We start from the raw sequence: 12800 nt of genomic DNA, 5'->3' as shown, positions 1-12800 counted from the left end.
TTCGGGGGTTTCCTGGCACCTGACTTTTGCCATCTCTACATAGGGAAGCCTCTGCACATCAAACCGCGTCTGTGAGGACCCCAGGGACCGGCCTGCACCTACCTCAGACCCTCATCCTTGGAGAGGAAAGAGGCTCTGTCTGCCACTGTGTCCCAGAGGAGGGCCGCCCGCCACCAAGCCTCACCTGGGGCCCTCACCTGGGGGCCTCACCTGGGGGCCTCACCTGGGGGCCACAGGGACACTGCTCTGCCTGCCTGGCCCTCAACCTTCCATGACCAGCGTGTGCTCAGGGCCTGGTCTTCCTCCCCCAAGCCGGGCCCCTGTCCCCACCCCACCGCCCTCCAGGGTGCCAGGCAGGGCTGTCCTCCAGGCCTGTCCCCGACTGCCATTGGCAACAGTGGCCCTGCAGCCCCCCAGCCCTCCCCACCCAGGTCTTCGGCCCAGTGAAGAGGCCACTGGCCGGGCCTCCCAGGCAGGTGTTTTATGTTCAGCAATAAAGGTTCTGTCCGTAACTGGTTGGCTTGTCCTGACTCTTGCCACTGCCAGGTGGAAAGCACCGCGCCTCTGGGCAGGACTATGGGGCCCTTTCCTACCTCCCAGGATGGTTCAGAAGTCAGAAGGAGCTTCTCCTTGGACCTGAGCAGCACCGTCTGGGGTGGGGAAGGCCTAGGGGGCACTCTGGGGCCCCAGGTGCAACAGGCTGGAGCCATGGTGGGTGGGGCAGCTCAGCCAGCTCCCAGCTCCCCCACTCTTCACGGGTGCCCCTGCTGGAGGGGCCTGGCCAGAAGGCCTGGCTGAGGTTGTGTCAGGGACCCTGGATTGGGGGAGGCAAGTCTTGGAGGGGCACAGGCTCCTCTAGGCATCCGTTCCCACCTTCCCTCACCTCCAGAGAAATGGGGGGTTGCCCCGGGAGAGGCAGGCCAGCAACGCCTTCAGGGCCCCCACAGTGCAGCCTGGAGTCAGATGCATGAGCCTTGTGCCCTCTGCCTGCCTGGGCTCCAGGTGGGTGGCACTGCCACTGCCCAGCCCACACCCCGCAGGGCCCCTTGGCCTGGTCCACACTTGGGCGGGGAGAATGCTCCGCCCCCTCAAGGTCCTGGACTCCACCCTGGAGTGGAGCGTCCTGACGTTGGCATCAGAGGGGCCGAAGCGCGAGGCTGGTGGGATGGTTCTACCAGGGCGCGTGCTGGGTGACACGGCGGCAGTTTCCAGTTCTTTCCATGGAGGTCGTCGCTGTGACCTCTACCCTGAGCCCCTGGGACCCAGCCTGTAGCCTTGGCCCTGTTGCAGCCAGATTGGGTGGGATGGCAGATTCTGGAAGCCAGAGCTGTGGGCGGGGTGTGCCCAGCTGGCTTCTGTCCCCTCCAGCACTGGCCCAGCTCACCCAGACCCAGGTGTTGACAGGGGCTCGTGGCCTTGTTTGGGACCCCAGATTTGAGGGTGGGCACCGGGTGGACACGAGGCAGCCAGATCCTCTAACTTCACTTCGTGCCACTGGCAAGTGTCTGCTGCAGGCCCAGTGGGCAGCTGGACCCACCCATGGGTGCCACTGCTTTCAGCCGCCCTGGGGCTGGCACACGGCCCTGAAACATGAAATGTCCGTGGGTGGTGGGTGGTGGGGGGTAGGGAATAGGCGCCCCGTCCACCCAGCACCTGTCTGGGACTGTGAGCGCTGCCATCTGACACACGGCATGGCCACTTGCAGGCCTGGAGCACTGCTCGTGGGCAAGGGGTGTGACGGCAGTTCAGCGCCAGGTCCACTGTCCCCCAATGCAGCCCCCGCCCCGGAGCAGCCAGCAGGAAGGCTCAGAAAAGGCTGGCCACTGCCTTCGGGGGGCACCATGGTGTCCCAGTACCCCACCTGGGGACCTTGTGCAGCCCGGGCTCTGCCTGGTCACAAGTCCCTGCGTTTCCCCTGCATGGAGTGTGCCCATTTGGTCACATGAGGCCCCTCATGCCAAGGGGCAGCTGGCAGCAGACCAGTGACTGCCAGGGCACCTGGCCAAGGGACCCGGGAGGCTGGGACTAGGAGAGTCCCTGCCCCTGCATTGACCATGGCCCCAGCTGAGGACAGCCTGGTGGAATGTGCCCTGCTGGGGTGGTCAGACGGAGGGCTTCCTGAGGAGAGGGGTGCGTAACCCCGCACCCAAGCCCATGCGTGCAGCAGTGGTGTGTACTGGGGCAGCCGGAGGGAAACCCCACAGCGGAAGCACACGGCACCCTGGGGGGTCCTCAGAGCCCTGGTGGGGCATGGCCGGGTCCCAGGCAGGTGATGCCCCCACCCAGCCCCAAGCAGATGGGTTTTAGGGCTGTTGCCTCGTCTGAGGGAGATGTGATGGCCACAGAGGTGGGAGCCGTGGGCAGAGTCCAGGGCCACTGCGGGAGGTGGATGGGCGAGCGGGCGGGGGGGCAGCAGTGACTTCAGAGTGTGGCTCTGTGTCCCGTGCGTCTGGAGGGGTGTCGGCTGGGCAATCGGATGCTGGCCTGGAGTCCCCTGGGGGCTGGGAGGTGACCGAAGGGTGAGTGTCTGGGGGTCAGCCGGGAGCGCCCGCACCTTCCTGGGTTAAGCCTGTGCCCATCCTGCCTCTGGGCTGAGGGCTGACCCTGCGTCGCTTAGCGCCCAGCAGCACGGGAGCTCAGAGGTCAGGGAGTTGGGCGTGTCGTGGCTGAGCGAGCGCCCTGACTGGCGCCTGGCATACAGTAGGCGCACCATCCGTGCTTGAGTAGGGGCACAAGGAAGGGCGGAGCAGCGACAGGCTAAGGAGGGACTCAGGAGGCCCTGGGCTTGTTTTTTGGTTGTTTTGTTCTTAAATGCAAATGAGCCCCTGCATGGAGGAGGGGCGCCCGACAGCAGGAGCAGGGTGGGGGTGGAGGCAGCCCCAGCAGCCCCTATCCCAGAAGACACAGAGCCTCTGTCTGCGGGACAGAGAAGGTTCTGTCTCCTGTGATCACTTCCGCCCAGCAAACGCAGGCACCGGGGGTGTGGGGGTTCTCCCACCTAAATAAATGCCTCCAAAATGACACTCCACTCCAGACCCCACGCGAGGCTCGACGCAGTTCCGAGCACTCACTCTTGGGGTGGCAGGGTGAGGTTCAGGAGGCCCACGCATGGCCTGGCAGGGTCAGCTCAGCCCTCCTGTGCCCCGTGCTCTGGCAGGGGTGGAGGAGCTGTGCCGGGACAGTCCCCTCAGGCCCCTCCCTGCCGTCAAAGGCATGAGCTCAGGGCCCCAGCAGACAGCAGACTGCGTGGGGTCCCATGGTGGACAGCAGAGAGGGCTGTGGGGGTCAGGTGGTGAACACCCAACCTCCCTGTCCCTCCTCGTACCAGGTTTCCCTCCACCCAGAGCCCTCTGGGGACCCACGATGACTTCCTGGACCCTACACCAGCCCCCATGGGCTCTGATCTTGACCCAGCCACCCTGGGCCCTTCTGGCCCCTCCCAGGCAGTGGCTCTGGGCTCCCTGCTCCCTGGCCTAAAGGGGTGGCCCCTCCATCTGCTCAGGTGTCCATGGGGCCCCAACCCCACTAACCCAGAACTCCCCATCTAGCCAACCTTCTACCTTCTCACAAACGTGTGGGGCACAGGCCTTGAGGTGGCCTCATGACCCACCCCCCCCTCCAGCGTTCCCACCCTTGGGTGACCCCTTTCCTCCAACAGACTCGTGGAGGAAACTCGTCTGAGGCACGTGCATCCCTCCACCTTTCTCTCTTGGATGCACACACTGGGAACCAGCAGCCATGCTGTGAGGAAGCCCAACCAGCTGCGGGGAGCAGCCCTGTGGAGGTGTCATAAGCAGCTGTTTCGGCCGACAGCTGTCACCATCTGCCAGGCCTGGGTGTGAAGACCCTGCCCAATGGCACCATCCATCAGCTGACCTGTCACCCCAACCCTCAAGTCCTCCCAGCTGTCAGGACCAGAGGAAAGCTGTGCCCCTATTCCCAGGACACATCTCCCCCTTACAGAGCCCATGGATAAAATAATGCTGCCTGTGCCATCAAGCTCCAGGGGGCTTCTCAACAAGCGACCCTGGCCACCTTCCAGATGGGATGTGCCCCCTAGGCCGGCTGGCTGACATACACTAGGTGCTCAAGAGAAGCCTGCTGGGTGTATTGAGTTACCCAGTCACACAGACGGCCCCTGTGGAATTCTGTGAGGACCAAATACTGAAAGTTTGGAGGCTGTGAGAAGCCCTTGGGTGGGAGGCTGGCAGAAAGGGAGAGTGCTTCTGGGAGCCCAGGGAACAGCCGTGCACGGGTGAATTCTAGGGAGCCATCCTGGCTCGGTGGTGACAGCACCAAGCCTCGAGGAGGGCTTGGCAGGCTTGGGGTAGGTGGGTTAGGGCCGATCTTTGAGGCCACCCCAGCCTCCACCACCTTATCCCACCTCTCAGAGCAAGATGAGGCACTTAGGCTTCCTATGGGTGGTGGCAGGATGGGGGTGCCACCGAGTCCAAGCATGGCTGTGGGGTCAGTGTCCCTCAGCCTGCGGTCATAGCTGTGACCCCTGGGAGGGTTCCCATTGCAACAGCCTGGGGTCAGGCACCTCCTTCATTCCCACGGGTGTGCCAGAGTCTCCTGGGCTGGCGACAAAAAACACTCCCCTGGTCTACTTGGCCTGACAGGAGCCACAGTGCGACGGGTTGGGGGGTCGGGTGGGGGCAGTGAGGACACAGCACAATGCAAACACTCTCTCTTTCCTCTTGAACTCCCTTTCCAGCGTGCCCCAGGGCCGCCAGGGTGTGGTGCCTAGAAATGCTGCTAAACCCTTGGAGCGGCTGTGGAAGGGCCCTCTAGCCCCAAGGCGTCTTGCGGGGCTGCAGGTACAGACAAGCTCGACTACCACCAGCTCTACTGCTCGGTAGCATCCTCCCTTCCCGGGCCTCCGTCTCGATGCAGGGTGCCATAAAGGAAACCCCACACCCCTGGCTGGTGGACCACTCATGTGGTCTCAAGTCCAGGTACCTGGTGTGGGGACTTGGCTGCTGCATGCCCACTTCATTTCTTCATCTATAGAAGGCTCATGATACTGGGAGGGTGGTTGTGAGGCCACCAACCTGCAACACTGGTTGCAGCATGGAGTCCTGAATGAGCTGAAACGGGTGGGGAGCTCAGAGTCCCCTCTGGGACAGGATCTGGGGAGAGGGATCCCTGCAGGTGGGTCCTCATGCTGTCCTTGGCCCTGCCTTGCAGGGAGGAAGGCCTGGTCTTCCCAAATCTGCAGTCCCAGCTCTGCCCAGAGGAGTGGGAGGGTCCAGGGGAGGGCCAGGGACACCCCGAGACACCTTAGGAAGCAGGTGTTCAGTCCTCACTGCATGACCCTCTGGCTACAAAACCATCGATCTTTGTAGAGGGAAGGAGGTGAGGGCCTGGCACTAAATCAGTGGCGCCGTGACCAGGCCTCCCCATGGCCTCTGTGCAACTTATTCCAGGTTATTTTCTCTACACAGGTGGTTACATTTTAGACTTATTTTTTTAATTGTTGAAGTCATAGAACAGCAATGGAGAGAATTTAGAGCAAAACCAACAGGCCCACTTCGGGTCACTGGCCTCTGACTCTAGGGGCATCCCTCCCATCACGCGGCTCGCTGGCGTCGGGGACCTGGGGTCACAGGCCCATTGCCCATCGTCGCCTGCCTTGCCCCGTGAACCGGAGCTGTCTCCTCCCAACAAGTGCACGGCCACCAGGTGGAAATCCCCGCCTCCCTGCCTCAGTTACCCCCATCCCATCCCACTCCAGGCCCAGCAAGGCGCCTCCAGCCCCGCCGGGGGCGAAACTGGGTGGTGGGCGGCTTGGACCGGGATTCCTAACGCCCTGAGGGGCCGCCAGCCCGTGGGCCCCGCCGCCGCCGCTGCCGCTCGCACCCACCCGAGTCGTCCCGCGACCCCCACAGTCCTGCGCCCTCCGCGGCCCCCCACACGCCAGCCCTAAGTCCCCGGCCTCTCGCGCCGCCCCCCACGCGTGTGTGCCCCTCCGCCCGCCCGGTGTGTCCAGGCGCCCGGAGGTGCCGGCAACTTTGTTGATCAAATTCCTGAACGCGCCTGAGCCGCGGGCTAAATATAACCCGCTTAGCGAGCCACGCTCTGCCGGGCCGCGCGGTGTCACCCGTGTCCAGAGGCCCGGAGTTCCCGCCGCTGCCGCCGCCGCTAGCGGAGCTGCCTCCGGCCCCGAGGCCGGGCAGCGAACCCAGGGGGCCCAGGGGGCGCCCCGCCGCGTGGCCCGAAGCGGACGAGGCCCCGAGGGGGTCCCCGGGCGCGGCCCGCATCTGCTTCTCTGGACTCTCCGGCCGCCCGGTCTGGGAGCTGAGGCCCCTGGGGACCGCAGTTGCCCCCTGCGACCGCGCGCCCTCTGCCCGTGCAGTGCCCCGTGATGGCCACCAGAGGGCCCTGCCCTCTCCTCTTGCCAGTGGCCCGTCCCCACCCCTTCCCACAGCTGTTTCCCGCAGGAGATTGACAGCTGGGCGCTGAGTTGCCATGGGGATAAGCAAATGAGGGCGGCGGGGCTGGGGTTCCGATTGGCCCGGGGGCGCGCGCCCCTCCTGGGGAGGCGGGCCCAGGCGCCCGTCTCTATAAAGGGGCGCGCGCAGCTTCGCGTTTAGCCGTGGGAGGCGGGGCCGGCCGGCGGCGCGGGTGGGGCGCGGGAGCGGGTCTGGAGCAGCCCGAGGCGGCGGCCGCGGGGAGGAGGCGGCGGCGCGGGCCTGGGATCGACCGAGACGCCCGGCCAGCGGCGCCCCTAGCGCGCCGCCCGGAGTTGACCACGTGAAACTTTTCCCTGCGCCGCTCGGCGCCGTCGCCCCGTGCCGGCGCCCCCCCGCCCCCGCCGGGACCGCAGCCCGCGGGGAGCAGGGGGGGGAGAGGCCCGCGGCTCCCCCCCCTCGCGCCGCCCGTCGGGGCGCGGCCGGGCGCGGGCCCCGGGCGATGGCCGCGGAGCTGGCGATGGGCCCCGAGCTGCCCAGCAGCCCGCTGGCCATCGAGTACGTCAACGACTTCGACCTGATGAAGTTCGAGGTGAAGAAGGAGCCGCCCGAGGCCGAACGCTTCTGCCACCGCCTGCCTCCCGGCTCGCTGTCCTCGACGCCACTCAGCACGCCCTGCTCCTCCGTGCCCTCCTCGCCCAGCTTCTGCGCGCCCAGCCCGGGCACCGGCGGCGGCGGCGCCGCGGGGGGCGGCGGCGGTGCGTCTCAGGCCGGGGGCGCCCCGGGGCCGCCGAGCGGGGGCCCCGGCGCCGTCGGGGGCACCTCGGGGAAGCCGGCGCTGGAGGATCTGTACTGGATGAGCGGCTACCAGCACCACCTCAACCCCGAGGCGCTCAACCTGACGCCCGAGGACGCGGTGGAGGCGCTCATCGGCAGCGGCCACCACGGCGCGCACCACGGCGCGCACCACCCGGCGGCCACCGCGGCCTACGAGGCTTTCCGCGGCCCGGGCTTCGCGGGCGGCGGCGGCGCGGACGACATGGGCGCCGGGCACCACCACGGCGCGCACCACGCCGCCCACCACCACCATGTCGCCCACCACCACCACCACCACCACCACCATGGCGGCGCGGGCCACGGCGGCGGCGGCGCGGGCCACCACGTGCGCCTGGAGGAGCGCTTCTCCGACGACCAGCTGGTGTCCATGTCGGTGCGCGAGCTGAACCGGCAGCTCCGCGGCTTCAGCAAGGAGGAGGTCATCCGGCTCAAGCAGAAGCGGCGCACGCTCAAGAACCGCGGCTACGCGCAGTCCTGCCGTTTCAAGCGGGTGCAGCAGCGGCACATTCTGGAGAGCGAGAAGTGCCAACTCCAGAGCCAGGTGGAGCAGCTGAAGCTGGAGGTGGGGCGCCTGGCCAAAGAGCGGGACCTGTACAAGGAGAAATACGAGAAGCTGGCGGGCCGGGGCGGCCCCGGGGGCGCGGGCGGGGCCGGTTTCCCGCGGGAGCCTTCGCCGCCGCAGGCCGGTCCCGGCGGGGCCAAGGGCGCTCCCGACTTCTTCCTGTAGGCGCCGGACCCCGAGCCCGCGCCGCCATCGCCGGGGACAAGTTCGCGCAGGCCTCGCAGGGCCTCGGCTCGGACTCCGCGGTCCAGGACGTGGACGCTAGGCCCGGCCCGGCCCGGCCGTGCTGGCCCCGCTGCCAAGTCTGCGGGCGCGGGGCTGGAGGCCCCTTCGCTCCCGGCCCCCGTTCGTGCGCGTCGGCCTGGGTCGCCCTCCTGACGTTGCGCGGAGAACGGTGATTTCCAAGGAAACTTGAGCCAGGTCTAACTTCTTTCCAAGCGTCCACTTGTACATATGTCGAACGTGGTTCTCCGTTCCCACCTTCGCCCTGCCAGCCGAGAGGGGCCGCGCTGCCGTCCCTTTCCGGGTAGCCCCTGCCTTCCCCCGCCCTCCTCCGTTCTCTTCTCAGCCTCCCTTTCCTTGCCTTTTTTAACTTCCCCTCCCCCTTTTAAAATCGGTCTTATTTTCGAAGTATTTATCTTTATTATGCTTGGTGATTAGAAAAGAAAGCCTTGGAGGAAGCCCCTTCCTTCTTCCAGCCGGGGTCCGCCCTCAGTCGCGAGTCGCAGCATGAGTCGCTCGCCAGGAGGGGCCCTGCCCCTGCCTGCCCCCTCCCCGCTTGCCCCCGACCCTGTTACCGGCGTTCCCTGGAGCTCGAAACCAGGGACGTCACCTGTGCTGTGTCCAGCCTGCTGTCCTATGCTCAACGGTGGGGGGAGGGGGGTGGGTCCTGTGCTCAGCCGGGTGGGGGCTGGCCCGGACCCCGAGCTGCTGTCTCTCTATGCACCAGAACATATCTATGACTCCTGGGGAAATGTATCTTATTTTAACCTTCAAGACAAGTGAAAGAAAAAAGTAATGCACAGTATTTCTAGCAGAAAAAAAAAAAAATTTTTAAGAGGAGGCTTGGGCCAGAGCCTCCTGGCATGAGGCGGGTGGAGAAAGTGTTTTTATTTTAATTTAAATTGTGTTTCGTTTTGTTTGTGGAATCTTTCTTTAACGCTTCACGGCTTTTTGGACTAGCTGGGGGAGAGGGCGAGGAGGCGGGTGCTCCCGGCCCTGTAGGCTGGGCCAGGCGCCTGGGGGATCCGCCCGGTTTTCTGGGGCCCTCAGGGGCCATCACTGGGATTCCAGCCGGTCCACACCCCTCCCCTGAGCACTCGGAGTGGAAGGTGCGCCCACTTGTTGAAAGTTTTGTTGTGTAGTTGGTTTTCGTTGATTTCTTTTTTCATTTGCTACGAAACTGAGAAAAAGAAAAAAATACACAAAATAAATCCGTTTAGATCCAAGTCACTGCAGCCTGGCTGTTTGTCGGTGGCTTTCAGTTTTGCTGTGTTTCTCCCTGAATCCAAGGAAGAGGAGGGCCCTGCATTGGGCTTTGTGCGGCCCTGGGTGACGGCAGGACCAGGGAGAAACTGAGCAGCGAGGCACCGTCAGCCGGCCCTTACCCTGCAGACCTGTGCCCTCTGCGTCTGCCCTTGGTGAGGAAAGACCGAGGGGCTTTTGGGGAGAGTCACTGAGGCAGGCTGCGGGTGCAGGGCAGGAGGTATCCTTGGTGGGATGCCCCGCTGCATCCTGGTGGCCAGAACTGTCCCCAGCCCTCGGAGTCCGCCAGTCTCCCACCTGAAGGCGCAGCCTGCCCTCGTTCCTCTGAACGGCTGGGTGGGCATGGGCTGGGAGCACCGGGGAGGAGGCAGCACCCCCGAAATCTCACCCCCAGGGCGGCTGCAGGACGTGTGGTTGATGGTTCCCTCCCTTCACTGCCGGAGGAGAGGCAGGCGAGGGTCCGTGGTTTGCAAATTTGGAGAGAGGACTTCTGGCCTGCAAGGGCTCCCCAGGCTTGCCTTTTTTGGGAGGGGGCTATGCTGCTTTTCCGTCGGGGGTAAACAGAGGTTCTTTCTGGGGACGGGACGGAATTATCTGTGAGTGAGTCTCCTGAGATTGTTTTATTGTTTCAAGTGGAGAGACCTGGAGGAACGCGAGTCCCTGTCGGTCCCTGCCGCCTCCCCCTTTGCTTTCGGGTCTCTGTGGGAGTTCCAGCAGAATCCCAGCAGGGGAGGTGGCCGTGAAGGCATCTCTGTGGAGGAATATGCTGGTGGGAATTAAAGAAGTGTGGGGCGGAAGATGGAATTGAAGAGACTACGTCGGCAGGGACGGTCGGGTTCCAGCCAGCCTTGAGTGGCTCAGCCGCCCGGCCGGGGCCTTCGCTCACAGAGGCCACCTCTCCCCAAGGAGGGGCGGGGAGCCTGCCTTGGGCACATTCTCGGATGGGAATCTGCTGGCTCATTTTTCGTAGTCCGAAGTTGTAAAGAGCAGAGGACATGGGACACCTTAGTTTTCACCATTGCCGCCCCCAGGAGCCCTTTGCACAGAGCCTTTTTCCTGGCCGAGAAAGTACAGGACCCAGCGGCTTCTGGAAGCCCAGATCAGAGGTAGCCTTTTTGGGGTGGGAGCGGCGGGCAGGGAGCTGTGTCACTCTCCCTGCCCCCTACCCCCACCCCAGGCGCCTGGGAGCCCCGCACTCAGGGGCCAGAACTGGGCCTCCCGGTGCACGGGGCCTGCTGGAGGCTTGCTGGGTTTGGGACTTAGAGGAACTCCGCTGCGGCGTGTGCCCGGGCTACCACCGGATCCAGCCTTCTCCGCAGTGTGCCCGGGCTGCCACCGGATCCAGCCTTCTCCGCACCGTGGCGGGGCCTGAGCCAGGGAGCCTTAGCAGCTGCTGCCGCTGGAGTCAGTTCACTTTCCTATTTTCTATTTTCTCTCCCCTTTCTCTTTCTCTCTCATCTGTCCCCCTCCCCACCCCCCACCACACACAAGGTGGAGCAGGCAGGTGAGCACGGGGACTGCTTATTCCTGTGTTCCGAGACAGAGCTTTTCTGAAAACCATTTTGGGGGACCCGTGAACCCCCGTGGGAAGATGACCATGTGTGGAAAGCACCTTTGGCTGCAGTTGCACCCGTGCCCACCCACACAGCACAGGCCTGGACCAGCGGCACACACCTGACCCAGACGCCTTACAGCTTGCAGGGCTGGCTGGAGGCCTCGGTGTGACCCTTCGGTCAGGAGGGCCTGCTGCAGCCAGGCCTGGCTGGGGCTGGCAGCGGGGGAGGATGGGCAGCTCTGGGGTTCCTGGCTGAGGGAGATTATGTGGCCACGAATCGGAGAATTAGATCCCTCAGCTCCTTCTCACTGGGCCTGGGGCCCTGGAGGGCAGCAGAGCTGGAGTTGCCAACGGCACTCGTGACCACGTGTGTCCCTTGTGTGCAAGGCAGCACCAAGATGCCTGGGGCTGAGGGGAGCTGGAGGGCCTCTGGAAGGAGCGACCACACCATCCTCAGCTCAGCTCCTGGGACCCTAGCCCCTGACCCATCCTGGAAGGGCAGCTGACCCCGCCCCTACCTGGATGTCCCCAGAGGTCAGTGATGGTGCCTGACCTGGATGCCCCTCTACCCCTCCACTGCCATCACTGGGAGCCAGAGCAGGCAGGCAGGGATTCCTGGCACTTCAAAGGTGCCATCCTCTGCCTTCCTGGAGAAGGCTGCCTGGGCCCAGAGGGTGGGGCTTATCTCCCACACACCCCCGCCACCACCCCACCCACCCCACGTGCCCACTGGGGGCCCACAGCAGGGACCCAGGTGACAGCCCTGGCCCAAGAGCTCCTGAGGGAGACACCAACCCCAGTGTCCTGTGTGTGACATTCAGCCCCCACGTGAGCCCTGGGAGAGGGGAAGCTGCGTGTGACACTCGGCCCCCGCGTGAGCCCTGGGAGAGGGGGAAGCTGCGTGTGACACTCGGCCCCCGCGTGAGCCCTGGGAGGGGGGAAGCTGCGTGTGACACTCGGCCCCCGCGTGAGCCCTGGGGGAGGGGGAAGCTGCGTGTGACACTCGGCCCCCGCGTGAGCCCTGGGAGAGGGGGAAGCTGCGTGTGACACTCGGCCCCTGCGTGAGCCCTGGGAGGGGGGAAGCTGGGGCCTGAGGCTGCCTTGAACAGGGATGGCACAGCACGAGGAACTTGTGATCCTGGGGCAGCTGAGATATGTGGCCCCAGGAGTTGTGTCCCACCTCCCACCAGTGGGAGCTGTCTCTTTCCAGACAGCAGGGAGAGGCTGAAGGGGCTGGCGTTAAGGCCCTGGGCCCGGGTGGACACCCATGACACACGCTGGACACACGTGCCCAGGAGCACTGGCCACACTCGCCCCCCACTCGCCTGTGTCCAGCAGCCCACCTGGATGGGCATTGGTCTCCTGCCTTAAGCCCCCCTCAACCACACGCAGGGCTTGGGCTGGGGGTGCTCACAGGAGAAGGCCAGGGCCTTCACCTCCTTCCCCTGCAATTCCCAGGCGCTGGGCCAGGTGTGGCCCTGTATCCGCCCCCCCACTGCCCCCCAGCACGTCACAGTGGGTGGCTGTCAGCAGGGCCCCTCCCCAGCCTCCTATAGAGCCGGCTCTGAGATGAGGGCCAGGACAAAGCCGAGGTGTCCTCTGCCCCAGCCCGAGCACAAGGGTGGGTACGCTGTGGCACATGAACACACGCATGCATACAGCCCAGCATGTGGGAGTAGACGCACGCACACACAGACTCAACCCACCGGACACACAACGGCAGACACACCTGTGGCCCTGCGTATACCACGTGTGCACCCGGCCAGCACACATGAGGGTGGAGTTACACCCAGATGTACGCATGTGGATCCACCAGCCCCACACGCAAACCAACCTCTTGGTTTTGTCTGGGCCGGTCTTCCATGCTGAGTCCCACCTGGCCACCGTGGGCTCTGATACGGGCCTCTCCAGTGAAGTGCGGTCCTCAGCCATTGTCTGCTCAGTTCAG

At 64.9% G+C, this 12800-nt stretch overlaps 2 protein-coding genes across 4 annotated transcripts in view; both read left to right on the top strand.

The window, feature by feature from the left end:
- ZC3H3 (zinc finger CCCH-type containing 3) overlaps positions 1 to 512 on the top strand; it is a 102254-nt gene extending 101742 nt beyond the window's left edge. For all 3 annotated transcript variants that reach the window (XM_015146128.3, XM_077944329.1, XM_077944330.1), the window contains one exon: positions 44 to 512. In XM_015146128.3, the coding sequence (XP_015001614.2) occupies positions 44 to 75 (32 nt within the window). In that variant the 3' untranslated portion in view covers positions 76 to 512. The remainder of the gene's footprint in view (positions 1 to 43) is intronic.
- Positions 513 to 6660: 6148 nt separating this feature from the next.
- Positions 6661 to 9260, top strand: MAFA (MAF bZIP transcription factor A). The gene has a single exon (XM_015146127.3). It carries the CDS (start codon positions 6916 to 6918, stop codon positions 7975 to 7977), a length of 1062 nt encoding a protein of 353 aa, XP_015001613.2. The 5' UTR covers positions 6661 to 6915; the 3' UTR covers positions 7978 to 9260.
- Positions 9261 to 12800: the final 3540 nt, after the last annotated feature.

The sequence above is a fragment of the Macaca mulatta genome, chromosome 8 (genome assembly GCF_049350105.2).
Source record: "Macaca mulatta isolate MMU2019108-1 chromosome 8, T2T-MMU8v2.0, whole genome shotgun sequence".
Taxonomy (NCBI): Eukaryota; Metazoa; Chordata; class Mammalia; order Primates; family Cercopithecidae; genus Macaca; species Macaca mulatta.
The sequence above is the reverse complement of the archived record's forward strand: the minus strand, read 5'-3'. Positions and strand labels throughout refer to the sequence as shown.